The sequence below is a fragment of the Cladophialophora immunda genome, assembly GCF_000835495.1.
Source record: "Cladophialophora immunda strain CBS 83496 unplaced genomic scaffold supercont1.1, whole genome shotgun sequence".
Classification (NCBI taxonomy): domain Eukaryota; kingdom Fungi; phylum Ascomycota; class Eurotiomycetes; order Chaetothyriales; family Herpotrichiellaceae; genus Cladophialophora; species Cladophialophora immunda.
Window position 1 is genome coordinate 1,045,505 of NW_015622541.1, and position 25,545 is coordinate 1,071,049.

Below are 25,545 nucleotides of genomic sequence, written 5' to 3' on the forward strand. Positions count from 1 at the left end.
TCGCCACGTGATGTGCTCTTTTCCACTTCCCGACTCAAGTGCCTCGTCTTCTATCTCCTTCAAGGATTTGTTTATACTGCGCTTAGTTCGCGCATTCGAGCGAATGACACGAAGGATCTAACAAACAATGGCATTCAATGCCAAAAACCTACAGTATAACAAGCAAGAACCCACCTTCCTTCGCAGGTTGAAAGGGGAAGTCGGAGGCCTCGATGGACGACACAACGTACAGATCCCTCGGCCAAAAAAGGATAGGTTGAAGACAGGTGACGATGATGAAGACGAGCCAGTAATCCTGGACGAGCGGGGTGAGCGAGTTGAAAAGGCCGAATTCGAGCGGATGATGAAAGGGGAGGACGAGACTCAAAACCCAGCGGACGGGGAGGACGCTGGTGCTACTGGGACTCAAGCAGAAGCAAGCCAAGGTTCCGAGCAACTTGAGAGGCAGAGGGTGACAGAGATTGGCTTTGCAGCGAATGCAAAGAAGAGGAAGGCTGTCAAAGTGGTCGGGGGCGAAGACGAAGATGACCGGGATGTGAATGATAAAGCCCACAAACAGAAAGATGGCCCAAGGGAGACAGATGAGGAGACTCATACGGCTAAGACCAGACCAGCTCCACCAAAGAAGAAAGGAAAGAAGATCAAGTTGTCCTTTGACGATCCAGATGGGTGAAGAGAACGACACCAAACCCCCACCATCTGAAAACGCTCTTGACCGGTCCTTACACGTGAGTCGGTCCATCAGAGTCGGGCCTCAGGCACGGCTGCATTGCAGAGGTGACGTTAGAAGACATCAAAATCGGAGCGCGTCTTCGCTTTGATGTGAAGGGGTTACCCAGCCTTATTGAGGACTCAAGGTCAAGCTCCTCCTTGAGGAGAATCGAAATCTCCCACCACTAGGAAATGAAATCCTGAAGCAAGCGACCCAAGCCGGTCCTTGGGGCAATGAAACCAGGTGCCGCAGATTGAAAGAGACCCCAGCACAAGGCTCGATACGACTACATGCAACGGAGTCGTCAGGCTAGGCGTGGGAAACGTCACCATTCACGGTCGAAAAATGAGACTGAGAGCGTACAATCGTGGATTCCCAGTTAAATCGCACACAAAAAACACATCAGGGACGCCTCAGCCCATCTCCCTCATGATCCTCCCAATCTCCCTCCGCGCGAACTTCTCCCTCTCGGGCTTCGGCATCTCTGACCCAGCCTCGCGGATTGCGACGACTCTCTCCATCAACGTCTGCAGCTGCTCGACCTGCGTGTCTTCATCTTCTTGCTCCCTCTCGGGACCTTCCTGGTTATTGTCATCACTGTCGTCAGCGTCTTCAAGCATCGACATCTTTAACTCCATCATCTCACGTTGGAGTTCATAGTCAAACCCTAGCAGCCCCGTGCTGTTTCCGAGTATGTTCTTTGACGTAGAAGAAAACAGCTCGCCAGCGTCCTCGTCGTCTTCATTAACATCTGCAAAGTCAAAGTCCCCGTGCCCTTCATCCTCACCGTCCGAATGGGGTGGTGCAGACCAGTCGACTCCCTCGAGCGCTTCGATGACTCGTTTGATCCCTGTCTTTTCGCCGAACTCGTTTCTTTCATCCCCTTCATCCCTGTTTATATCTCCCGTCTCCTCGGCCGTCTGGTGATCTTTTCCCTCGCTTGGTGCCTCGAGCTGACCATCCCACACGACGAAGTCCCACCCTAATATGCCCTTTTCGGATAAACAAGTCTCCTCCAAATGCTCCATCGTCTCGTTCAGCCTGGCTTTGCTTACCGTCGATGTCGTAGCCTGTAGTACCACGAGCGAAGCGACATCTCGCCCGTAGCTTTCGTCCTCGATCGCTTCACGAAGTGCATGGACAGTCTCGACGAGCGAGACATGCGACGCATTCGACGATTGTAGCGAGGTGACGGGGAGGATAAGAATGACCCCACCGATGACGGCGCGCACCTCTGCCGCCTCGAAGGAGAGCATTTGCTCCCTCCATTCCGAGAGGGTTACAGACTCGGACTCCGCCACCTGCTGCTGCTGCTGGCCCTCTTCTGAATCGGCATGGTCCGAACCCTTGCCGGTGCTCTTTGTCGCCCCTGCGGCCGTGGGCGAGGGCAGTTCGTCGCACCAGATGCTCACGTCGGCGCTGTAGTATTTCGTCCTCAAGCTCAGCGGCGGGTGCGAGGTATACCCCGCAAACGAGGTCACTTCGTCCGACGGCTTGGAGCCGGTGACTGCTTCCAGAAACGGGCGGAATGGAGGAGTCGACGTCACGTCCGGCGGCGATGGGGACAGGATCAGGAGGCGGAAGGAGGATGGCTTTATAGGTGGCGGGTTGGATGCCATCGGCACTTTTCCCCGCGACAAGGAGCGTTCCTAGTAATGAAGCTTTACTCGGTCGACCTCACAGGTTTCCCAAGAGAGAATCCCAAGCGTCAGAGACGATGTTGGTTAAGTGGATGAACTACTACGAATGATTCAAAGTTCGAATGGTGTTTCATTCATGTTTATATTCAGCCTTGGCAGGGCGAGGTTTTCAAATGTGTTCGTAAGCGAGGCTGCAACGCCTGCCCTGCACTCATTCAATCATGTGCCATATCGGCATCAGGAGTCTGCCAGCTGGTCGGAGCGTGTTTTCGAGTTGGACCGAATTGGATAGACATCCACAGGCTTCCTGGAGAGCGGCGGTATCTTCTAAAGCTCAGTTCTCACACGAACTTCCTCTCTTCGCTTCCCTCCAGCCGCTCTCGATCTGTACCTCCTGTGGCGCAGCGATTCTTTTGCACGTTTCGGTGAAAAGATTTCGAACGTCGTAAAACAAACCCTTGCCCGATTTCTGTTTCCATGTCATCCGACTTGCGCCTGTACCAGCTTAATTCCTCCTTCCAGCCCGTGCCCGGTTAACTGTAGCTCTTCCTCTTGCCAGACCAACACCACGGCCTCTAGTACCCCTCGATCTGAACATAGGCGCATTTCTAAGCATGTCTGGGACGATGAAGAAGCGTACGTGGCTGCCTCGAATGTAGACTTGATCAAGATGTGACACTCGGCCGTCGCGCGCTGTGGCGGTGATGTCCTTTAGTTGGACATTCATGTTGTCTTCGGCTGTTCCATTTGGCAAAAGTTAGCCTCAGTGATCAAGTGCAAATGGAGTCGTGGCTTGAAATAGGCAATCCTAAGGAAAATGGAGGAATGCGCACCTTCAAGCAGTTTTCCTCGGTACACTTGACCGGATGTGAGCTCCAACGTTACTACATGGCCCTATATAGCACATTTACCATCAGCATAGTCCAGAGGTACAGGACAATCTGTGTGCAATGCTCACCTGAGCCTCGTTGAGCAGCTTGATCGGAATGCCGATGGTGGATGTGAGTTTGCCCATGTTGGGCGCCCGCGGGTCACAGTGGTTCGGCGCAGAGGGATGATACGGTGAAGGATCGACGGCCAGACACAGGCGACAACAGCACCAACACAGCTGAGGCAGTCGCAAGTGGTTGCGGGTGTTGAAGTTGAGGCTGGTTTCGTTTTGACGGCGCACCGCAGCCACACGAAAATGAAAGCAACATTTGACATTTTGACCTGCATGACTAAGTCCGACTTATCTCCGCATTTGTGATATTCACTTCGCATCTGCAACTTCATCCTTCGCATTCGATCAAACTCGCTCCAAGAACGAAGATCACTCGGTCTTTTGACATGCCACTCTTTTCCAATGTGCCAGCGCTCCGCCTCACCCTAGCCTACGCTCTGAACGAGCCATCGTGCCTGCTCCCGCACCGAACCATTCCAACTCTTCTCCCTCTCCCACTACCAATTGGCCCTTGGCTTCCATCTGTCAACGCCGCTGGCAAGAAACCCACGATCCGTGCTCTTGTCATAGACAAAGACAACACACTATGTCCACCGGAGACGGTTAAATTACATCATGCATATCTGAACAAGATCGCAAAGATCAAGGAAAGCGACGAGTTCAGCCACAATCCACACAGCATCCTGATTGTCTCCAACACTGCAGGAAGCTCCTCTGCGCCAGAACATGAAGCTGAAGCCAAGCAGTTGGAGAAGGAGCTTGGCCTTCCGGTCTTGAGACAACACCCTGACCGCAAGAAACCATTCTGCGGACCGGATATTCTACAATATTTTAGGGATCATGGTGTTACGCAGGACCCCAAGGAGATCGTAGTCGTGGGGGACCGATTGGCCACCGATGTTCTCCTGGCCCGTGAGATGGGCAGCTGGAGCATTTGGACCAGGGACGGCTGGCGCAATCCCGAAATGCCCGGGCGAGACTACAGAGGCTTCTTCAGTAGAATAGAGAGCCGCTTCGAACGATTTATGCGAGGTGGGCTGGGAAGGGCAGCTCCCCTACCAAAGACTGTATCACCACCATGAGGAACACAGAAGCGGCCTAAAGCAACTTCGACGCCAGCTCAACGCTACCTTGAGCTACCCATGACTAGGATCCTTGACGCCTTGCTGGCCGATGGTGTGAATGATCGCTGGGGCTCTGCTATGCTCAGAAACCCCATGGTTCTCAACGCTTCATCAATTGATCCCCATCGACTGAGCTTCCCGAAGTAACAGTCGGCGTCCCTGTGGCCGAGGAAGGGTATGCAGGAAGAGACTTGGTATCGCCCAAGGGCGCAGAAATCACTGCTGGCAACTCGGACACATTCGCGGGAAGACCAACCTGGCTGGTACTCGTAGACTGCAATCTGGCCAGCGGCGATTCGGCTGGGCTACCGAACGGTATCGAGTTTGTCCTGGCCATCAAGTCCCTTTTGACCAAGACGCTGTTGTCGGACGTGACCCTCCTGCTGACGATCTCGGCCACGGCTTCCTTGAGCGAGAACTTGTTCTCCTTGACTCTCACGTCCATCCTGCCGGAGAAGGGGACCCTCGTCCAATTGCTTCTGTCTTCGACTACCGGCAGCTCTGCATCACTTCCGTCTGGGGTAGCCGCAAACATCATAAACCTCACGCCCTCAAAGAAGACGGTATGGCTTGACCCGGAGTTGACGAGGCACGTTGCGCGTTTCAGGTCGATTTGATGCCGCGAGCACTTTGCCCGGGTGGAAATGATGGCCTCGATAGCTTCATCCCTCCCGATGTTCCGCTCCGACTCGTTCTCATTGTCTGTGAAGTCTCGGGAGAAGAGACTGTTGAGATTGGCGCGGCTCGGGTTGGCGTTGTCGTATTCGAGGAACAGCCTCTTGAGGCATTGGAGGCCTTGGGGCGACTTGGTGGTGATGGCGTGGTATGAGGCGGAGTGGTCGTGGAGCTGGACTTTGCTCATGCTGGACACGATCCACGAACAAGCTGCACTGTTTACTCGGTCCTCCGTACTTTGGCGCCAGTTTTCGGTGCCTCTCGGGCAGTTCGTATCTCTGATATGTATTTCCAGAGTATATCCTAACCTAACCTTGATCGAACAAAGATGCTTGTTATGGCCACTGCTCGTCTTCTCGTCGTGGTCCGGAAGCTCTCGACGACGAGCTGTGGTTTCAAGGCCCAGTTTCAGGCCTCCTCCCTTGCTCCTCTGGGTTAATTTGCCAGGCGATCCCTGTCCGGTGTGATTGCTCTTCCTCCAAGCGGCTAAGCGGCGCCCATCTCAGCCGCAGCCCACGTCCCAGCCCACGTCCACGCCCACTACTGACCCACGAGCAGCACCGAGCTAAAATATACGGGGATGCCAGGTACGGAGCAGTAACTTGTACTCGGCGCCTACCGAGGCATGCGTGCGTGGGCTGCTCGTATAGGCGGTACATTTCTGGACATGGTATTCCGGCCGCCGTTTTCCGCCGCAACGGGCCCGTATTCGTATATCAAAACAACTTTTCGTTCTCCTATCCCTGAATGGAGTGTTTACGAAATACGGAGCCCTCTAGGAGTCTGGCTGGGGTACTCCGTGCAGCGCATAGATTTATCCTTGAATAGACGATCCGATTTCCGAGAGCCACTTTACGTGTACAGAGTACTGCTGTACCTCTGTCCCCTTATGATGCCCGTTGGCCGTTTTCCGAGACTGACCGACGTCTCATTCGGAACTGGTGCTTTCCACCTGTCTCCAGGGCTTCTTCTCATTCTTGACGGCATCGACTGTCTCGACCGGAGATCTCTCCTCGTCAGCCGCCTGTTTCTCGGCAGCGTCGGCGCCCTGTCCGTGGCTGTAGATTTGACGCGGAACGTGGCTGTTCAGGAGATGGTCGTAGTCGCGCATGCACAAGGCGGCGACGACGCCGCAGAAGTTGACCGGGATGGACGAATAGTAGATGTACGAATAGGCGACCGAGCGGGCGTGCAGCAGGGCGTTGATGGCCGCTTGCTGGATCTCGGGCGTCATGCCGGGGACGGCGCTGAAGGCCGCAGTCGTGCCCGCCGCGGCGGCCTGGAGCAGGTCGGCCAGCGACGATTTGGGGAGACCCGCGGCCAGGGCGGCCTGGGGCACCTTGGACGCGATCTCCCCCGGCAGTTTGTTGTTCAGGATGGCCAGGTAGATGGTGGCGAAAATGGAGCCCAGGGTCGTGCGGGCCAGGAAGAGAATGGCAAAGACGGTCCCCAGGTCGGCGTCGTTGGCTTCCATCTGCACGAGCGAGACCGGGATCAGCTCGAGGATGCCGCCGGGGAGCGTGGTGAGGAATGAGAACGCCGCGCTCTGGCCTCGGTTGTACTGGTTGCTCGAAGCCAGCGCCCCGGAGAAGGCCATGACCATGGCGGCCAGCACCACCGTCTGCCACTTGACGTGCTTGACCACCGCGATCATGGGCCCCCACAGGTAAATGCCCCCAATGATGCCGAAGGCGATGGTGGTCGACAGCCACGCATTCTCCTGCCAGCCCGTCGTGTTCAAGCCGTAGATCTCGGCGACCTGAGTCGGCCAAATGATGCTGGGAGCGACGTAGGAGATGCCGGAGATGCCACAGATAACCACCAAGCACGTAAACCCCCGGAGGTCCTTGAAAAAGTACATGGGGATGAGGGGATTGGCGACGCCAGAGTAGATTTCTGAAGCTTGTCAGTGGCACACACGTTTTGACGGACAGGGACAAAAATGATCTTACCATAAAAGACAAACACGACCAAGGTGACTCCTCCAACGATGAGGAGGCTGAGAATACGGGCTGATGTCCAGGGAAGAGGAGAGCCACCTGTCCAAGACACCATGTCAGAAAGGTCAAAGCCAACAGGGAAAATAGCGAGGGATTCATACCCCAAGAGACACCCAGCAGGAACATGGAAAGCCCTGCCGTCATCAAGAAAATGCCGACAAAGTCAATCCGCTTGACTTCCTCCATGACTGTACGTTTCCCGCCGTGAAGCTGCTGGAAGCTCGGAGGGTGGTAGAAGAAGATCTGCAACGCGGCTGCGGCTCCCATCATCATCAGGTAGGTGTAATAGCACCACCGCCAGCCCGCGCCAGTGTTGACAAGTCGCAAGGCTGCACTTCTAGATCAATAAAAGCCCCCGTGGTACAAAGGCAAAACGGGAAATTTGCCGGAAGAAACTCACAGATATAGGCCCCAAATCCCGTCGTCAAGATGCTGGGAATGACGCAAAAGGTGATTCCCAGAAACTTGTACCTGTTGGGACAGATTTCGCCGACCGTCAGGCCGTAGCAGGTGTGGACGCCACCTGAGAGGCCCAGCAACACATTTGCACCGATGAGGACGTTCATTGTCTTGGCCGTGCAGGCGATGATGCCCCCGATGACACCGATCACGGAAGCCCCGATCATGAAGTAGCGGCGTCCGAATTTATCGGACAGCCTGCCAAACAGGATGATGGAGACGGCGCAAGCGGCGGTCCAAACGATGCTGAAGAGGCTGGCATTCTCAGCGTCACCTATTTCGCCCGGGTCAGCATCCAAACGAGGAGAAAGAGAAGCATCCGCAGTTGGGACTGACCAAGGTCTTCACTGATATAGGTCAGCACCGCGGCCGGGGGACTGAACCCCCAATACGCTGCGACGGTCCCCAGAGAGATGCCCGCCACGGCCGACACCAGCCTGAGCAGGTACGTGGCATTGAATTTGGACTGATCGGTCGTCAGGGCCCTCGAGTTCTGGTAGTCGGCGATGGTGCCGGCATCACGCTGTGCATGCTCGAGTTCGAGCCGCTGCAGGTTGGTTATGGCTTCCTCTCCGGACGAGGTCATCGCGGCTCAATCTCGAGCAGGACGTCTGTGAAGAAGGGGACAAGTGCCGTACTGAGAAAAACTGGCGGACAAGCAGCAGGGGGTTCCCTCCAAGGAGTTTCAAAGGGCGTGGGCTTCGACATGGACATAGAAATGGATTGCTTTATACTGTGCGAGGTGGAGGCGTAGGTCCCTTTACCTGCCTTGCGGGGCCCCGCAGCCTTGAGATAGCCGGACAGGCCCAATTACTACTGCGGCGTGTCAGCAACCCATAGTAAAGACTCGGTTTCCAGGATGCCCTCTGTGATTCGAGTCAGGATTGGCTCAAGAACAACGGTGGCGCACCATGTGGAGTCGCCCGGGGCTGTGAATGCTGGCGATGTGTTGAGCATTTGATGTGTTGATGCCCGTGTCTAGCTGCGTGGGGAAAGAGTCTCTCCATCTTCCTGACAGCCCAAGTATTGAGTCAGTCAAATGCATCCAACCTCGTTGGACGCCTAGATGATTTCCACTATCACTTTGCACCCAGCAGACTGTCTAGACACAGGAAACGGCGGGTTTCGTGGATCTTGCTTTGTTGAGATATTCATGAGTTGATGGGCAACACCTAAGACTCCATATGCTCCACGAGACGAGCTGCGAGATCACGGGTATGGGAAGATCGCCATTCTGTCGATGCCCTGTCTTGCATATAGAAGCCCCTTAAGAAATGGCTGCGATCTCCTACACCAAGGTATGCGTGCCTTTAATCAACTTTGGCCATAAGACCTCCTCAATTACACTTGGGCATCGACTAGAACTGCTATCATCACGATGGCAACGGTAGCCAATTTTCCCGCCCCAATCCCCGAGACTTTCCCGGGCTCCAAGCATCTCAACGATGTTCACGTCACGCACGCTGAGGTGCAGCCGACGGTCCACGAAGAGGTGAACGGAGACTACCAGATCAAGGAGCAATGGCATTCGCAGCCTCGCCACCTTCGCGTCATCCACGTTGGGGCGGGAGCCGCGGGACTGTTGATGGCATACAAGATGAAAAAGGATTTTGAGAACTACAGCCTCGTCTGCTACGAAAAGTAACATTTCCCCCCCGTTGGAGCTACGTTCAAGGTCGACCGCGGGTTGGGGCTAAAATCTCTCGAATATCAGGAACCCGGCAATTGGCGGCACATGGTTTGAAAACCGCTGCCCAGGCTGTGCCTGCGACGTGTGAGTGCATCCATGTTCATGAACATATCTTTTGCCTGCGTGGGCTGACACGGAGGGAGAGAAAAGACCGGCGCATGCATATACGTACTCGTTCGAGCCGAATCCGAACTGGTCCAGCTTCTATGCCTATGCGCCGGAGATCCGACAGTATTTCCAGGATTTTGCCGACAAATACGATCTGATGCCCTTTGTCAAATTGAATTCCAAAGTCCTGAGCGCGGTGTGGCAGGAAGAAAAGGGCATATGTGAGTGGTTATAGCCCCTTTTTGGTGCAAAGTTTGCTTTCGGGAGGAATCTAACGTGAACGAAGACGAGGTCGAGATCGACGTTGAAGGTCAAATCGTGCGAGACTGGTGTCACGTCTTTGTTAATGGGACCGGATTTCTCAACAGTTGGAAATGTGAGCATATCCCATCCCGCTCCCTGCTGGACAACCTCTCTTGAGCGGCGAAACTGACTGAGGTTCTTGGGCCAGGGCCGAAAATACCAGGTCTGCACGACTTTGGGGGCAAGCTGATGCACAGCGCCTCTTGGGACTCATGTTCGTTCACGCCCAACTGCCTGCTTCATGGTACCACTGGCCCTGCTGACTAGCCAAAAGCATGCGACTGGACTGGGAAAAGAGTCGCAGTCATTGGCACTGGCTCTAGTGCGATCCAGATCGTTCCTCAGATTCAGAAAAGTACGAATCAATGCCCTTCCCTTTTCTCCCACTTGTCCTGTACTGACTCTTAGGTAGCTGCCAAACATCTCGTCTCGTTCATGCGATCGGTCACATGGATCTCGCCCATGGTCGGCCAGGCGGCGCTGGACGAACAGAGGGAGCTGGGCAAGGGCGACGTGCCGCCCAACGCGCAGTACTTCTTCTCCGAGGACGAGAAGCAAAAGTTCCGCGACGACCCGGACTTCCACCTCGCGTACCGCAAGAAACTAGAAGCGGCGGTGAACAACCTATTTGAGATGTTCTTGAAGGACAGCGAAACCAACCACGAGGCAGAGCGGTTGATGAGAGCCGAAATGCACCGGCGCATCGGCCCCGGCCATGAAGAGCTCAAGGAGAAGCTGATCCCGAGCTGGCCGCCGGGGTGTCGTCGCATCACGCCCGGAGACGGATACTTGGAGGCTCTGGTCCAACCCAGTAAGCAAGCACAAGACACAGACTCCCCCCCTCCCCCCCTTCGGGCTGGGATGAACGAGCTTTTTCTGACTATATGGGGGCCAGATGTCACGACCATTCACAAGGAAATTGCGAAAGTGGTTCGTGAGGGCATCGTCGACGAGTCGGGCCAGGTCCACGAAGTTGATATTCTGGTGTGTGCCACGGGATTCAACCTGGCATTTGTACCACCCTTGTAAGCATTTGCCCCTCCCCAAAAGTGATAAAGAAACCCCTCTGCTAAAGTCGACTTGCAGCGAGATCAAAGGCGTCAAGGGCGTGAGCATGGCCGACGAGTTCAACCCGGAGCCGCAGGTGTACCTTGCGACCACGGTGCCCAAGTTCCCCAACTACTTCGTCATCAACGGCGTCCGGGGCAACTGGGCCGCGGGCACGGCGCTGCCCTCGCACGAGGTCTGCGTCGAGTACGTGCTGCAATGCGCGCGGCGGATCCAGGCCGAGAACATCCGCGCCATGGAGGTGCGCCAAGGGCCCGTCGACCAGCTGTACCAGCACATCGACCTGTGGCACGCGCGCTCCGTCTGGGGCGCCGACTGCAAGAGCTGGTACAAGAACAACATCATCGGTGGCAAGCTGTGGATCTGGGGCGGCTCGGCCCTGCACTTCATGAAGACCATCAAGGAGGTCAAGTACGAGCACTACGACTTCCGCTACTTCGCCAACATGTGGGAGTACCTGGGCAACGGCCAGGTCGAGGCCGAGATCAAGCATGACCTGCCCAACTTGACGCCGTACATGCGGAACAGCGACGTCCCTTGGACCATCAAATGAGTGAGAAGGGGGTGTTGCAAGCGAAAAAAGATAGCCTTGTCCCATGTAAGATAGGTTAGAGCTTAGAGTCTCTTTCCAGCATCATCTAGGTCCGGTTTTGCAAGATACAGTCCATATTTAGAAACTAGGGAGACAGCCGGTCTCTCCAACCTCTCTTCCCACGTTTATAAATCTCTTCCTATCAAGGGAAAGGCTAGATCAAGATGTCCCCCTCTCGTCTGCGAACGAAACGTCAAAGTACCACCTGGCCATCTCGCTGTACTTCATCAAAGTCTCGGGGTCCAGAGGCCTCAAGAGAGGCGTCGGTCTCATGTGCCCGGGTTGCGATGGGCTGATGGCAATGCCGCGTGCAATGACCCCGTCAGACATGCTGCTGTCGTAGAGCTCCGGGTGTCTCTGAAAGAACGCGGGATCCAACTTCATGGCCCCCGGCCCACGATCCATCTTGAGCAGCTGTAGGGCTTGGAGGGCCAGTGTCTTGGAGCCGAATATGGCAGCCACGGAGGGGGCAGGGAGGCTCCTCCCGGGCCATGTGCGACTTACATCACTCGACAACGACGACGAGGGAGCCTGCGAGAATTCCCTGGCCGTTATCATTGAGCTCGGGAATGTTAGAGCAGAGTCGAAGGCGCCCTGGGAGTGCGTTAATGAGGCTGGGCCGCCCTTGGAAAACGCAGTGCTGGACTCTTCCGCCCGTGAAATTGCGGCGATGAGGTCCAGCGCCCGCACATACACCAGGCACGGCTCGACCCCCGCGACCAATCTGGAAAAGTCAGTCTCCATCACATACGAGTCTGCAATCTCGCAGATGATCTCGTCGAGTCGGGGATTGCACGAGTGCAGGAGGATCAGCCGGTCACGCAGAGACGGGAATGGCACCCAGTCGATCACGATGGGATGCGGCACGGCGAGCTGGACGTGCGTGGGCCGATACCACGAGGCAAGTTGGACATAGGTCTCGGGCCCAGGGCTCAGTCGCCACGATGTGACGTTGACCACTGGCAGGTGCGCTTTGGTGTAGATCCAAAACGGGCGCATCGCCTCCCACGACACGCTTGTGAACGTCGACAACATGAACGAGACGCTGTTTTGGAGGCTTTGAGAAAGGCCAAACCTGGTCAGCAACAGTACCACGCCATCACGCCGTCCCGATCAAACGTACCTCGATGAATGTCCTCCGCCTCCACGCACGGCAGATTTGCCCCACTCCTGCCGGATCAAGTGCTCGACCAGGCTGAGATGGTCGGAGAATGGGGAATTGGTGCTGCGAACTCGAGATCCGTTGATGTCAAGCACGACAGGGCTCTGCTCCGTGAGAGACTGGAAACCGCTGTAGCCCATTTGAGAGAGATCGAAGGGTAATGAAGGAGGAAGTATGTGCGAGATTTCGCCGTGGGTCTGGTCACCGGAAGGAAAGGATTCGCCGACCAACGGGACTGGTTGGGGGGCGGGGTGCGGTTCGTGCTCCAGCGTCAAGTCTTCAACATCTTTTGTGCCCGGATCGCGAATGCCAAAGATCTCGGTCGCCATTGAGGGATCGTTGGCTGATCCATTTAGATCGTCCATTCCCGCTGATATATCGTCAAACAGAGCAAACTCATCGGCCGAGCTTAGGGAGTCGCCCTCCACAGCAGGGCCTAGAATGGCGGTTGATGGCTCAACAGGCACTACATTCAAATCGCTGGTTGGAAAGGTATCTCGATCAGCATCCGGCGACGGCGTCTCGACATGACCTCCAGCGCTGTCTTCACATCTCTGGCACCTTCTAGATTTGTTCTGCGTACATTCCATGAGCGTGCAGACAGCGTCTTGCCAGTGGGCAAACTCACCTGCATCCCAATGGCACCGGCGACGGAATGCAGAACACTCTCCAGGCTGATGCGCGTGCTCTCCAGCCTCTTATAGGCCTCGAGGAGGTGATGGCGGTAGTACCTGTTGCTGTTTTCCAAATCCTGGAATCGCTCGTTGTCCGACTTTGACGCACTGCGCAGTTTCTCCTCGAGCTCTCTGACATAGAGCGTCTGTCGTTGCCTGTACGCCTTTTGCGCAGCACAGTTTCGTTGTTTTCGATTCGCGCTTTGGCCAAAGTCAGAGGTAGGCAAAGAAAACATTGCCCACTCGTACGTAGGCTCTCATGCATAGTGTCTCGTTGAGACTCACCTTCCTTGGTGCAAGGACTCGGCCTTTCGCTTTCGCTTCGAATCAGGGGCCATGGTTTCAAGCTCTTGCTCTGGTCAAAGTGCGTAGATTTCCTCCAGTCGTCGATAGCCAGATGATCGTGATACCAGCTCAATGCAGGGCATCAACAGCCAAGGGAAATGAGGTCAATGAGTAAAATGGAGGCTTGCGGGTACTTTGTCGGAGGAATGAACCAACAACACCCGGCTCCGATCGTATTTTGTGGAGGCAGTCAATGCCATTGGCCGCGCGACCTCAGTAGCCACTCTCATTGGCATCTAGCATAGAGTACGGAGTATTTGGGGGCAAGTTTGGGTTTCCCCGCTGGTCCCTTGTGGAGGAGGAGGTTGTTCTTGTCAGAGGAGTCTGAGTCAGGGATACTCTCCAGCAGAACCGTCCTCAGAGCCCCCGGTTAGGTGTTTCCCATTACAAAGACGCCAGAGGGTTCTTCCTACACAGTCCCTGAAAGACTCAGCAAAGCGTGACTCGTTCGAGGGTTGACGCCGTTGCTGCGAGATGTCTCCGCATTCTGAGGTGTTTCTTAATGTGTTGAGCGAAAGCTCAACAAAGAGACGTCTGAGCCTCTGAGGCACAGAAAGCTGACTGCCGCCGGGAGCACGGGCGACTATTCCTGAGGCAAAGCTGTCTGTAAGTTGACCACCTAAAGTCTTCCATCTTTCGGGTTTTGGAGACCGCACTTTTTGAAAGGTGTGCCTAGAGGTAAATTTTCAGCGTTTCACGTCCTCGGGGCAGAAAAATCTCGGCCACCCCTAGCGTAGACATCTGGCGCAGAGAAAGTCGACCGACTTCGCGAGCAAACCTCCCTAGTGCTTGTTACTCCGGGATAATGCCTGACATCTCCGATTCTGTCGCGGACGGGAGCAACGCCGACCACCCTGTCGCCTCGAGCTCAACCACGTCCACGAACACAGGCCTCAAGGCGAAGAGAGCAGGCCCAAACGCTCCAGGAGTAGCATTCGTGACGGGAGGGGCACGAGGGTTGGGAAACGCAATCGCCGTGTCATATGCACGAGAAGGCGCCAGAGGGGTCGTCATCGTCGACATTCAGGACGAAAAGACTTGCGAAGCAGGGAAGAAAGCTGTCGAGGCTTATGGAACTGAGGTCAGTGGGGTCTCGGTGCACCTCTTTCCTCCGAATTTGCATTTCAGCAATGAAGCGACCTCGACCGTTTGCTGAACCAGGTTTCCGTGCAGTGTCTCGTCATCAGAGCGGATGTCACGCAGGAACAGGAGGTCGAAAGAGCCGTGAAAGAAGCCGTCGCCAGATTCGGACGGATCGACTATGCAGCGTACGTTTTCAGCATCGACGTGATGTTGCAGCTGACTTCCTACTGTGGTGCAAGTGACTATCTCACTGACGAGTTGATCATTTGCCAGAAACTTTGCAGGAGTTATCGGCCCTGGCGAAAGGATCAGCGAGATCGAGTTGAAGGACTGGGAGAAGGTCATGGCAGTCAACTCGACCGGGGTGTTCCTCTGTAACAAATATGAGATGAGGCAGATGGCCGGCCAGGAGTCGATTGAAGTGTCCGTCGTCTCATCCAGGTCCTTCGACCAGATCACTAACGCGTTTACATCTTGTAGTGAGCCCGGGCGGCCCTTGCAACGAGGTGCGATCGTAAACTGCTGCTCGGTAAATTCAATGCTGTCCATGCCAGGCACCGGTGGCTACACGGCGTCCAAGCACGCCGTGCTGGGCATAACCAAGGCGGTTGGTCTCACCGTGGTCTCCCTATTCCCTCCGTTTGACCGTCGTGACTAACGAACTCTCTCCAGGCAGCACTAGAAGGGCGGCAGCACGATGTTCGCGTCAATGCCATCTCTCCGGGTTTCTTATTGACCCCCATGGTCGAATCCAGCGTAATGGACGAGGCTGGCCGTCTAGGCAATGCACTCTGGTCTTACTTTGAAGCCCGCCAAGGACGGAAAGCGGATTTTGCTGAGATTGGCGACGCGGTTGTGCTCATGAGTCTGCCTCGAATGAGCTTGGTCAACGGGCAGAACCTGTTCTGTGACGGGTAAGTGTCGCATTCCCTCAAGACGCAACAGGTTACTCTTGTCCAAACTTCGTTGCTGACTTGTTGAGCAGGGGTTTCACCATCAATGAGGGAAATTTTTGACAAGATCTTTCGAAGAAAGGGTGTGCTCAGGTCTTGAACATATGGCCAGAGGGAGTCAGCACCAATCCCTCTAATTGTTTGTCTATAAGAGACATCACGCTCTCCTCTATCCGGGTAAAAGGTCTTCAAGGCAGTAGGCATCTTGTCAATGGTGGCAGCGAAGGCACACTAGATAGTGAAAATGACATGACAATGTCGACTTGGGTTCTCCGAGGACGTTCGAAAGGTTTATAACTTCACAGCAGAGCTGCAAGACCAGTCAAACAAGGAGAAACACATCGGAGGCACCATACTTGCTCGGTTTTCGGGGGCTTTGACTGTGTCTGGGTGTGGAAAAAAGCAATACTCCGTGCCCCTGGCGTTCCCTCAAGTTTCCGATGCGCCGAAGTACATACTTAACTAGGCAAGTTCGGCGCCCGACAGGCCCCCTTTTAGGTACACTAGCCTCGGCTATACGAGTTGCTAAGCTATATATACTCCACACTCGTTAAGCTAATCCTACTACCGAGTATGTAGAAATTCACCCCGTTTGTCTATACCTCCGTGTTGATGGACCTTGCAGTAATTCCTATGACGGCACACATGATATTGACTCACTCAGGTGCTTCGCTGCGTAGAGGTAATTACCTGCGGTAAGCGGATCGTTTGCTGGCTAACAGATAAACGCTGAGACGTCGGAGGGATAGCTTCCATACCGACCCCTTCCATACAAGTAGAACTTCACAATTGCAGCTTGGGAGCAGGAATTTGTGGAACTGAGGTTATACAAATTCCCAAATATGAGGGCACATTGACCACAAAAGGGTTGCGGTCATCTTCTCTGAGCCTTTGATATTCCGTTAAACATTTCATGCTTGCTACCTTCAAGACGCCACGCCTGAAGTGCAGGCGCTTACTTCGTGGCGGAAGGTACGATGAGTGTAGCCCCATGGTCACAGGCTAGAACCTTCCAGGGAAATCCGCAGGTCTCAAGCTATTGAAGTTTTAATGTAACAGGGATCTAAATAAAGGTCGTTCCGCAAATCGAGGTATCAGGCTGTGTCGACATCGGCGGCCGGCTCTCGTTCACGATGTATGGCCTTGTCGAAAATGGGTCTCTTTGCCGAAGGGAGGAGGTGACTTTTTGATTTCAGGATGTGTGAGATGGTCCGGGATGTCGCGACTCGCGAGCAATAGTATACGCGGAGATGGCCCCAGCTCCGCGAAACTCGAATAGGGTAGGGTGACCGGGTGACCCCATGGTGGGGACTTGTCGACCATCTGCTCGTAGTTTCCGGTTGCAAGTGGAACGAAGTGCATGGATCCTCGTGTACAGAACACGATCAACTAGGATACTAACAAGGCTTACAGCAAGAAGCCCTCCGTTCTTCCGTAGATGCAGTGCCTGTTGAAAATCTGGATATAGTGGCGTCAAGGAGCATTCGCCAGCTGCTTCAAGCGATTACAGGTAATGGAAACTGATGGAAACTGGAAAAGACATCTTCAAGGGTGGTAGAATGATTCGCCTATAGCTCCACGCTCGGTCTGAAAGGGTGCTCACTGATGATGATTCGACGCTCAAAGAGAAAAGCAGAATGAGAGATAACGTCCTTGCCTACTGAACATTCCAATATGCCTCAAACCATCACCGATACTTCTGCGCGGCTTTCTTCGAATGAAAAAGGCATCTATGCCCTCAAACTCATGAGTTCTCAGGCACATGGGTGAGAATCCTATGATGCCAACTATTGACTAGGAACTCCTGTCAGCTCTCACTGCCTCTACAAGCGTGTAGGTCATTCACTTACATGCTCCCCCGTCGGGTCGGTTCCTAGGTGATATATTGTGGGGCCATCCATGTCAGCCTGACTATTTGACTTGGTTAGACAGGTGGGCGTTCAGTCCGTGCCAATGACGAAGGTGTCGCTTACGGTAGTAACCCCCTCCAACTGCACGGCGACATTGTTCATGGTGAACTGGAGCTGGCTGTCGAACGAAAAGTCGACCGAGTCCCCGTGCAGCTGATCCAGAAACACGAAGAGGTTCAGGCAGTGGCCCTCGGTCCGCAGCTGGTGGACGCAGCTGGTGACCAGCGGATCACTCCAGACCGCGCCGCCGGGCTGGGAGCTGCCGGGCGTCGCGATGGCGCTCACCGTGTTGTGCAGGTCTTCCATGCCCTGCTCCAGGGTTTGGTCGTGGGAGACGTCGGCGCCGGAGCCGGAGAGCCGTTGGAGGAACATCATGAGGCTTTCATACTGCGTGGCGTCGATCCCCGTGTTGACGTCGGTGGACATGTACTGCACCTCGCTCTCGAATTGGGACGGGTCAAAGGACGGGGCGTAGACCTCTGCCATCTTCTCTTAAGGGTATTGCTCGTGCTTCTCGGAATCGGATAGAAAAGGTATGTCTTCAAATGTTTGAGGGGAAAGAAGATGGTCCCTTCCACTAACCACCTGGAATCTCGTATATCTTATACTTGCCTGCTCGCCTGAGCGCTGCAGCAAGCCACGGCCCGCCAGTGCATGATAGCCAGATGCCACCGCTCAGCCATCATACAAATAGTATACTCACGACACGGACCCTCGAAGGAATAGCCTGCCTTGCACGAGGGCAGCGTTGATTGTGCTCCGGGGTCTGGGCATCACTAAGCAGCCCGTTCCCAGGGAAGGCCAGTTGATTTCTCGCTGATTTCGAATGGCCCCGAAGTTGTCAATTTTGGACGTGGGCCACTCATATCCAGATCGCTGTGTACCTCTGCGCTGTGTGCCTGCACAGGCAGGTGGCTCGGGAATAGCAGTCCTCTATTTAGTGTAGACCTTGCTGACTGGCCCACAGAGAATCTCTGATCAGGGTCAGAGTCGGTCGCATTATCGAAAAGCGTGTACAGGGTCAGCAACGGTCTGTTGAATGTGAATTCCAGTTAGCCAGGACGGACCGAATATCCAAGCTATGATGTATCAGGTCCGTTTCTGACATTCCAAGCCTCGCGGCGTTCCAACTCCGCAGTAAATCCTGGCGGTGTCCGTCGGCCATGAGAAGATGAGTATCACCTTTCTGGAGGGCTTTCGGATCCACATCGAGCTTCTGAGAGGTGCTGCCTTGAATGACCGAGAGCACATGGTCTGGGCGAGATCGACGCAAGAGCGGCGTTCACCTCGAGGACGTTTCGTTGGCAGACACAGGTACAATAGCCACGTAACAACTATTCATGACACAGGTGTTTCTCACACCCACACATAGGAGAACGGCTTCGGTCCTGCCGCATGCTCGAATCTTCGTCCGTATAGCAAAATTCGGGTCCTGATAGCGGCCTGTATTATGCTCTGTATGCAAGGCGATCCGAACTCAACAACAGATGTGTCATCCGCTTGTTTACACCCGGCTGGTAATCAGATATCGGCCTCCCAGCACAATCGACACCTTTATTTTGACCATGGCAGTGTTGAAAAAAAAAGGTGCACAGCACTCAGCTAGTACTTCGGAGGTAAGTTTTGCGGATACAACCGAACCATACCTGGGCAAGTTGAAGCGCAGGGCCCACGTCGGAATGAACGAGCGGTACCGCTGGCTTTTACGGAGCCGGCAGAAGTCCGTCAAACAATCCCCTTTCGGACCTATATCGAAGCCGTTTCAATGGTCTATGTTGCAGTAAAGTAACAATACTCAGTAGCGCTGATCATATTTGTCACTGAGGTGAGATAACCCCCCGCCCCGGGGGCTGACGGTACCAAATGCACTTGCCTATTAGGGCTCGTGGGGGCGCAAGAAGCGATTAGCCTTCGTCGTCAAGGTTGAGAATCCCCTCGAATTCATGATTCGCTGCATAGACGTCCATCCTGGGGAGAAAGCCACGCCTTTGTGTTGAACTCGCTGGGGTCTCTTCTTTCATAACTGATAGCGCTGTCACGCGCTTATAACATTCTTTCGCATGGCACCCGGCCACGGCGCAGAATCCGTGGACGCAGCTGGTGATTCCGCAGGCAAGAGTGATGCACTTGCGAGGACAAGCGGGATCGATTGGGGATCAAGATCCGAGGTGATGTGGAAAATCGGGAAGGCGGTCCTGAATCCTGATCGCGAAGTGATGGTGTCCTAGACAAGGCTGGCGAATCAGAGCGACCCGTGTGGAGTCGAGAGCATTGGTCGGGCCTTGTATATAAAGGGGGCTGTAACCAGCCGGAAGGCGACTGCCCAATGAGGGAAAAATGCTGGATCCGGCTCTTCGGCCATCTCTACTCATCTCACCTAGAGTGATCACCTCCTTCGGTATACGTCAGACTGTGAGCCATTCAGCTTCTGCGGAAATCACGTAGCTCCTTCGCCATTGTCCAGCGACTTGCTTTGGCAACGTCGAAAGCATTAGTTTCAAGGTCGAGTCGGATGTCTGGTGTCGGCGATCAACACGGTGTCGCTAGGGCGAAGCTTGATCGTGTAGCAAGCTGAGGAAGGTGAGTTGTAAGCTTGATCCGTACTACCTGTCCTACAGAGGATGAAGCAGTCATATGCCTTCGCAGACTATATAACCACTCCCAGCACCGTATGCTTCAATCAGCCAAAAAATACAATCATGAAAATACCCTGTCAGACAGTTGGCTTCATATTCATCGTCATGTCACTTCATGTTCATTCATTGCCAATCGTCATAGAAAGCAGGATCCCATTTGCTCAATCTCCTGGAGATGCCCTTAACCCCAGCGCCATGCCAGAAAAACGCAGAAAACAGAAAGCATGGCGACTGGTGACGCGGAATTGCATCTGACTATCCCACGCTTTGCTTCCAGCATACCTGTATCCTTTATCCAGCCCACCTAAATGTCCAGATTAACCCATTAAACCCTTTCTTCGGAATCAACCGTTCTCCCCACAGCAACGTAACGACCTGCTGGCATTTGTCTGCCGTGTCGAAGAAAGAACCTCTGACGGCACCTGGCCTCAGCTGCTGCGCCAACTCCTGCACCAAGTCGCTCAAGGCCTGCCACTTCTTGTCGCCGGTCTTGTTCCTCTGCTTCATACCTTGCAATTCGACAGTACCATTACTGTGAATGCGACGAACACTCCAAACTGCATTGGGGGTGTCATTCCTCTCGGCAAAAAGCCGCAAAAGCATGACATTTAGACGGATATTCCACTCCGGCACAGGTGACGCACATGGTAGTCGTAGCGCAAGAAGCCCGCTTGTAAGTGCGAGATCGCCGGCTAGTTGCGGCTCTAAACGCGTCGTTCTCGGGATGAAGTAGGTCGGTGATGGGGTTGTGATTGTGCTTGTCACTTGTGTTTTGTCTGGTTGATGTCCCGTGGATACGTCATCAGGCTTCTTAACGCTTTCCTCACTGATACTCGTTCGCGCCTCGGAGGTTGAGGCGACTGATGTGGTGTCTTCGTGGGTAGCTGATGCGGAGTCATCCATAGATTGGCCATCTTCTTCCTTTTGAATTTCGGTGACTTGGCAATTGTCACAGCGCCTTGGCTCGGGAGTAGCTGTTGGTTTCGCGTGTAAGTTTTGCAGTCTTTTGGAGACGAGCCGGGCTAATGCGCCGCTGCGAAGCTCACACAGCCTGTACGCACTGACTGCGATTAGTTTGCACACGCGATTGATCCCATCTTTGCTCTTAGAAGATACATCCACCAACTTGCTTGTTCTGGTGCGGACAATGCTGGAGGCCTCATAGCACACCCGCTCAAAAAGTAGCTCTCCACTGACGAAATTCCCTTGATCAACGCAAATCTCGCCTTGAAGCAGGACCTGCTCAAGATAAGCACAGATGGCTTTGTAGGTGTGAAGATTAGGCTCTTTTTTGCTTGCGAGAACATGTTTTGCAAGCTCGTCACGAAGAGGGGCCACTCGACTGTTGCACGCCTCCGAGGTTGCCTGTGCCTGACCTTCTGATACGGTCTCTGGGGCTGGACTGTGGAAGCTGATCGAATTGATGTGATTGTGCAGCCACGGCAACACAGCAAACTTCACAAAACTGTCAGTTCGGTTGACATAACGATACCGTGGCTCTGCTGACAGCGACAGATTGTATCCCATGCCTCGCGAAAAGGGACATTTGACCATGATCCAAAGGGCGTGCATGAAATCCGCTGAGTCCTTGTAGCTGCAGATGTAGAAGGGAGCATCCTGCTTGGTATTGCCACCACTGAAAAGCATGACAGGGTCAAATCTGGCCTGGCAAGGCTTGGATGCATCATATGGGGCGTTAATCAGCCTGGACGATGCGAATGGCCCAAAGACTGGTATGCCGTAGTTTTTCAGCTTCGCGCCGAGGCCTCTGATGCCCGATTGTAGCCCGACCACCTTGTTATCCATGTACAAAACTGTCTTTCCCTCCAGGTACAGCTGTTTGCATGTTTTCAGAATGGCGGGGTGTAGGTGGCAGCTGTTTATGACTGGCGGGCTTCCGTTGATCTCTTGATTCCCCTTGTGCTTGAAAGGTGCGGCCTCGAGAATGCGCCTCGGGTTCAAGTAGAGTAGTTCAGATATGCTGTTCTGTGGCGGCCGCCGAGTGTGAGACTTGCGATTGCGATCTATGCGCAAGAGGTAGCGGAGGATCTTGAGGCGGAGCTCGACGGGCAGTCGCAGCAGCGACGAGGGATGTGAGGCGTCGTTGGATATATCATCATGTTCGTCCTCCTCGTCTCCGTCGCAGTCAAAGATCAAACGGAGGGTCAGGACCTCCCTCGAAGGCAAAGGCATCTTTTGTGCATTGCGTATCCAGGTCAACGGTGAGACTACGCAGGCATCGGCAGGTTTCGCCCCAGGACTGGGGTGATGGGGTCGGACTGGACAAGTCGAGCGTTACAAGATCGGACCACGCATAGCGTAGATATCCAGGGTCAACGTTACCAGTGGCAGTTGGGCTCGGTCGTGTGATTAGACGAGATCACAATGGTCTAGGCTCGAGAGAAGGATGAACGCCTCGAGCTGGAGAGGAAAGCGGGGATCATGTCTGGAGACGAGGTGGAGCGAATGAGGAATGTCAATGCGGTATTGAAACAGGCAAGTTAAAAAAGCTGGACTAACACTCTAGTAAGACATTCCCACTAGAAAACATGCAGTACAGAAGTAGATTTGCAGCAGGGAGGAAGAGTGGTGCAGATTCAGCAGAGAGTTATATTGGATTTTGCCCAACGGAGGAGAAGCAACGAGTGTCACGCAGCGGCGGAAATTCTATTGTGACAGCCAGGCGAGCGAAGCGAATGAAGTGATCGCCGCAGGAGCCACAGCCCTTAGTAAGCATTCTTCCGACCACGTGTCGCCCACGTGACGGTGGGTGTCGAAGAGGGGTCTTGAGGGAAGGGAAGCAGCTGTTGGTTTCTTCATGTTCGTTACTAGCATGTCACAGTATCCTTATGTGCTTGCTATTGGCTGCAACCCTGACCTTCCAGCTCAAAAGCATTCAGCAATAGAGCATGACAGGTCAGCTTGCCATCACCCGGGTTTGACCATGCATACACATATGGTGGCGATAACACACCGTTAGAAACAGGCCGTAATTTCGAGAACGCAGCTTGACCCTTCAGCTGGTATCCATGCTGTCGCCGCTGCCTTTTCTCTTCTCTTTTATGAAGTTCACAAAGTCGTCGATTGCCATGGGCCACGCGCCATCTTCTGTCCACCAACTCAGAGACTCCCCACCAGGCTCTTTTGTCTTCATGACCAATTCGCCAACCATGTTCCACAGATCTTTATTGACTGGTCTTTTGCTTTGGGACTCGTAGAATTCACACCACAGGTCCAACCACTGGGTCGAAGGACTGTTCCATTCGATCCCCCCCTTGCCTTGCCGGAAGAACATGTTCCAGAAATCGATGGCCGAGTCCATTGGGACACTTCGTTGACCTTCGGGTTTCGCGAGTTTGAAGGCATTGCGGTAGACTTGTTTGAAATATGCCGGGTTATTTGCGAGCTTCTTTCGGATCGCCTCGACGTATTGTGCCTGTCGTGCTGTCGTATCGTATGCTTTGTCACCCAAGGACACATTTCGCCATCCGGAAACGAAAGACTCGCGCTCGAACTCGCCAATAGACGGACACTGTAACAGATCACAGATACTCAAGTGAGCAACTTCGTCCAATTCTATTCCGAGATCGGTCAAATATTTCTGAGCACCCTCTATGCCGATCGTGTCTGGGGATTCCTTGGGATTGTCTAGGGGGAAGTCAGTGGGTAATGTTCCTTGCCAGCCTGGGTTAGCACCATACCGCGATACTGATCAAAGAGTTTATTGAGGTTGTGCTGAACTGGAGGGACAGAGTTTCCAGATCCGCTCTGATAAAACCTGCAACGGAGTTTGTGTCAGTCACTCTTGATCGGTAACCTTTCATGCACAGACCCTGGTGCCTTGGAACGATTCGCTCTGCCACCACTTTTCCTGCCTCTCGCCGGCGACTTCGCAGACATATTCGTCGTGGCTGGAGTCACAGTAGGCGGAGTTGTTTTGGCAAGGTTTGTCTGAGCCGCTGAAGCGGCTGGCTTGGCCTTTTTTTCTCTGGGTGACTTCAAGGCCAGCGACGCAGACGAGTCGGCGGACTTGCGTTTCGGTGGCATAGTGATAGGCTGATGGATGCACAATACACAGATGAGAGGAAGAAATAGGAACACCCGTCAACCGGAGTAGACGATGTGCTCGCTGGACGAAGGAAGGAACGAGCAAGAGAGAAAAGTTGACCAACTGCTGGGCAAGTTGAGGTGAACAACTGGAGGGTTGAAGGTTTGGATGATGCAACAGGCTTGGCAGGCACGGGTGCCGCCTTCAACCTGGGCAGCTTCACGTTCGTGTGTCGTGTCGACAGCCTGTGAATGAGGTCGGTCTCACAAAACACGGCGCCAACAAGGCTCAGGCAGCTGTTTCATTCTGCTTGCCGTGGCCTCTGACATCCTGCAACCGAGACCGTGCGGAGTTGGCCCTTGGAAATGGCTGCCCAACACAATCCCGCGTTTTCACGATCCAGTACGGGGCTCTCAGTTCGACATGATAGAACAGGAATTGCTGACTTACGAATCAAGCGCCCTTTCCACGTTCCAGTCGTGTGATTTCAGAAACTGCCACCATGCGCTCAGTCAATTGCCTCCTCCCAGAGTCTCCGGTTCACGTACCCTCGCTGCTATGCTCTCCTTCGCTTGGGTGAAGCTGACAAATTGGGCTATGGATGATCTTTGCGATGGGGTATAAGTCGGCATCTTGCTCGAGATCTTGTCGCCTCAGAGCTTCCCAGGCAGATGAAAAAAAGACAAGTCGGTAGACGACGGTTGAAGCAGATAATGGACAGCCTTGTGGATGAAACTGGGAGACTCTGGCGACACAAATTTGGTTGAGATTCGGACTTTAACGTGCAGGAAGGGCAGGAGTCTGGGGTTGGGTGTGAGCAGCACAATTGAATTATAGATATCTCGATGATAACGGGACGATATCGTTGGCGACGTTGGCACTTGGGAGAGAGCGCCTAAGAGGGTGAACGAGCAAAAAGTCGGCGATGCGAGCAGACGGCAGGTCAAGCGAGCACTCGGGTTTTCATCTAATCTAATCAATTCTACAAGGGTCTGGCATCCGGCTTTGTGAGGGGTAATAGGTTGTGGGACAGTGTGGCGGTAGGGATAGAGGACCATGTACATATCAATGCCGCAGAGGTTGTACATTTGTGATGGACAATAGGCAGTGCAGGAGGGATTTGCATTGTCATGGCCATCTAGGCTTCTCTCTCGCGCTTGTTACTTGAGTTGGACTTGTTTCAGCAAGGTTGAGAACCGGTGCTTGACCCTGAGACGAGGCTGTGCCGGGATAGACCAATCGGTTGTGTTCTGTGTGGCGTGGTGTTGACGGATCTTGTCTGTGACGGGGTGTGGCGTTACTTTTGCTCTCACTATGGAGCGCCAGGTTCCTGTTGCACGCCTGTTGTGCCCAGGGAACTACGTCGTAGGTTGCTTAGGTACCTCCATAGGTAAACAGGCCGCCCCATCCTTTGGTTGCA

The 25,545-nt window shown here is 54.1% G+C and overlaps 9 protein-coding genes across 11 annotated transcripts; 3 read left to right on the forward strand and 6 right to left on the reverse strand.

The window, feature by feature from the left end:
• The first annotated feature begins 76 nt into the window (after nucleotides 1-76).
• On the forward strand, nucleotides 77-1,390 carry PV07_00312 (uncharacterized protein). Its single transcript, XM_016386750.1, has one exon. The coding sequence runs from the start codon at nucleotides 128-130 to the stop codon at nucleotides 671-673; it is 546 nt and encodes a 181-aa protein (XP_016253678.1). The 5' UTR covers nucleotides 77-127; the 3' UTR covers nucleotides 674-1,390.
• On the reverse strand, nucleotides 1,028-2,474 carry PV07_00313 (uncharacterized protein). The gene has a single exon (XM_016386751.1). The coding sequence runs from the start codon at nucleotides 2,329-2,331 to the stop codon at nucleotides 1,126-1,128; it is 1,206 nt and encodes a 401-aa protein (XP_016253679.1). The 5' UTR covers nucleotides 2,332-2,474; the 3' UTR covers nucleotides 1,028-1,125.
• PV07_00314 (small nuclear ribonucleoprotein Sm D3) lies at nucleotides 2,463-3,519 on the reverse strand. The gene is made up of 3 exons (XM_016386752.1): nucleotides 3,311-3,519; nucleotides 3,186-3,246; nucleotides 2,463-3,090 (listed from the first exon to the last, which is right to left on the reverse strand). Exons 1-3 carry the CDS (start codon nucleotides 3,365-3,367, stop codon nucleotides 2,858-2,860), a joined length of 351 nt encoding a protein of 116 aa, XP_016253680.1. The 5' UTR covers nucleotides 3,368-3,519; the 3' UTR covers nucleotides 2,463-2,857.
• A 122-nt stretch (nucleotides 3,520-3,641) lies between these two features.
• Nucleotides 3,642-5,441, forward strand: PV07_00315 (HAD phosphatase, family IIIA). Its single transcript, XM_016386753.1, has one exon. It carries the CDS (start codon nucleotides 3,682-3,684, stop codon nucleotides 4,375-4,377), a length of 696 nt encoding a protein of 231 aa, XP_016253681.1. The 5' UTR covers nucleotides 3,642-3,681; the 3' UTR covers nucleotides 4,378-5,441.
• PV07_00316 (uncharacterized protein) lies at nucleotides 4,325-5,433 on the reverse strand. The gene has a single exon (XM_016386754.1). The coding sequence runs from the start codon at nucleotides 5,279-5,281 to the stop codon at nucleotides 4,520-4,522; it is 762 nt and encodes a 253-aa protein (XP_016253682.1). The 5' UTR covers nucleotides 5,282-5,433; the 3' UTR covers nucleotides 4,325-4,519.
• A 581-nt stretch (nucleotides 5,442-6,022) lies between the features above and the next one.
• PV07_00317 (uncharacterized protein) lies at nucleotides 6,023-8,261 on the reverse strand (the record flags this gene model as incomplete). Its single annotated transcript, XM_016386755.1, has 6 exons — nucleotides 6,023-6,990; nucleotides 7,047-7,133; nucleotides 7,196-7,423; nucleotides 7,495-7,827; nucleotides 7,890-8,123; nucleotides 8,192-8,261. 6 exons carry the CDS (start codon nucleotides 8,259-8,261, stop codon nucleotides 6,023-6,025), a joined length of 1,920 nt encoding a protein of 639 aa, XP_016253683.1.
• A 6,039-nt stretch (nucleotides 8,262-14,300) lies between these two features.
• PV07_00318 (uncharacterized protein) lies at nucleotides 14,301-15,594 on the forward strand (the record flags this gene model as incomplete). The annotated part of the gene is made up of 6 exons (XM_016386756.1): nucleotides 14,301-14,576; nucleotides 14,669-14,763; nucleotides 14,852-15,001; nucleotides 15,059-15,185; nucleotides 15,251-15,492; nucleotides 15,564-15,594. The coding sequence occupies 6 exons, from the start codon at nucleotides 14,301-14,303 to the stop codon at nucleotides 15,592-15,594; spliced, it is 921 nt and encodes a 306-aa protein (XP_016253684.1).
• A 4,434-nt stretch (nucleotides 15,595-20,028) lies between these two features.
• On the reverse strand, nucleotides 20,029-22,730 carry PV07_00319 (uncharacterized protein). The gene has a single exon (XM_016386757.1). The coding sequence runs from the start codon at nucleotides 22,268-22,270 to the stop codon at nucleotides 20,369-20,371; it is 1,902 nt and encodes a 633-aa protein (XP_016253685.1). The 5' UTR covers nucleotides 22,271-22,730; the 3' UTR covers nucleotides 20,029-20,368.
• A 137-nt stretch (nucleotides 22,731-22,867) lies between these two features.
• Nucleotides 22,868-25,095, reverse strand: PV07_00320. 3 transcript variants are annotated; one of them, XM_016386760.1, is made up of 4 exons: nucleotides 24,674-25,095; nucleotides 24,576-24,619; nucleotides 23,779-23,855; nucleotides 22,868-23,725 (listed from the first exon to the last, which is right to left on the reverse strand). In XM_016386760.1, the coding sequence occupies exons 1-4, from the start codon at nucleotides 24,755-24,757 to the stop codon at nucleotides 23,094-23,096; spliced, it is 837 nt and encodes a 278-aa protein (XP_016253688.1). In that variant the 5' UTR covers nucleotides 24,758-25,095; the 3' UTR covers nucleotides 22,868-23,093. The 3 variants fall into 3 exon arrangements, with proteins under 3 accessions (XP_016253688.1, XP_016253687.1, XP_016253686.1); XM_016386759.1 differs by having other exon boundaries at nucleotides 23,910-24,619; XM_016386758.1 differs by having other exon boundaries at nucleotides 23,910-25,095.
• Between the last annotated feature and the right edge of the window lie 450 nt (nucleotides 25,096-25,545).

Coding starts and splice junctions, on each gene's coding strand:
- PV07_00312 (XM_016386750.1), top strand. CDS start 128: ATGGCATTCAATGCCAAAAACCTACAGTATAACAAGCAAGAACCCACC.
- PV07_00313 (XM_016386751.1), bottom strand. CDS start 2,331: ATGGCATCCAACCCGCCACCTATAAAGCCATCCTCCTTCCGCCTCCTG.
- PV07_00314 (XM_016386752.1), bottom strand. CDS start 3,367: ATGGGCAAACTCACATCCACCATCGGCATTCCGATCAAGCTGCTCAAC. Junction 3,247..3,310: donor AGCTGCTCAACGAGGCTCAG/GTGAGCATTGCA, acceptor TGTGCTATATAG/GGCCATGTAGTAACGTTGGA. Junction 3,091..3,185: donor CCGAGGAAAACTGCTTGAAG/GTGCGCATTCCT, acceptor CAAATGGAACAG/CCGAAGACAACATGAATGTC.
- PV07_00315 (XM_016386753.1), top strand. CDS start 3,682: ATGCCACTCTTTTCCAATGTGCCAGCGCTCCGCCTCACCCTAGCCTAC.
- PV07_00316 (XM_016386754.1), bottom strand. CDS start 5,281: ATGAGCAAAGTCCAGCTCCACGACCACTCCGCCTCATACCACGCCATC.
- PV07_00319 (XM_016386757.1), bottom strand. CDS start 22,270: ATGCCTTTGCCTTCGAGGGAGGTCCTGACCCTCCGTTTGATCTTTGAC.
- PV07_00320 (XM_016386759.1), bottom strand. CDS start 24,124: ATGCCACCGAAACGCAAGTCCGCCGACTCGTCTGCGTCGCTGGCCTTG. Junction 23,856..23,909: donor AATCGTTCCAAGGCACCAGG/GTCTGTGCATGA, acceptor ACTCCGTTGCAG/GTTTTATCAGAGCGGATCTG. Junction 23,726..23,778: donor ACTCTTTGATCAGTATCGCG/GTATGGTGCTAA, acceptor ACTTCCCCCTAG/ACAATCCCAAGGAATCCCCA.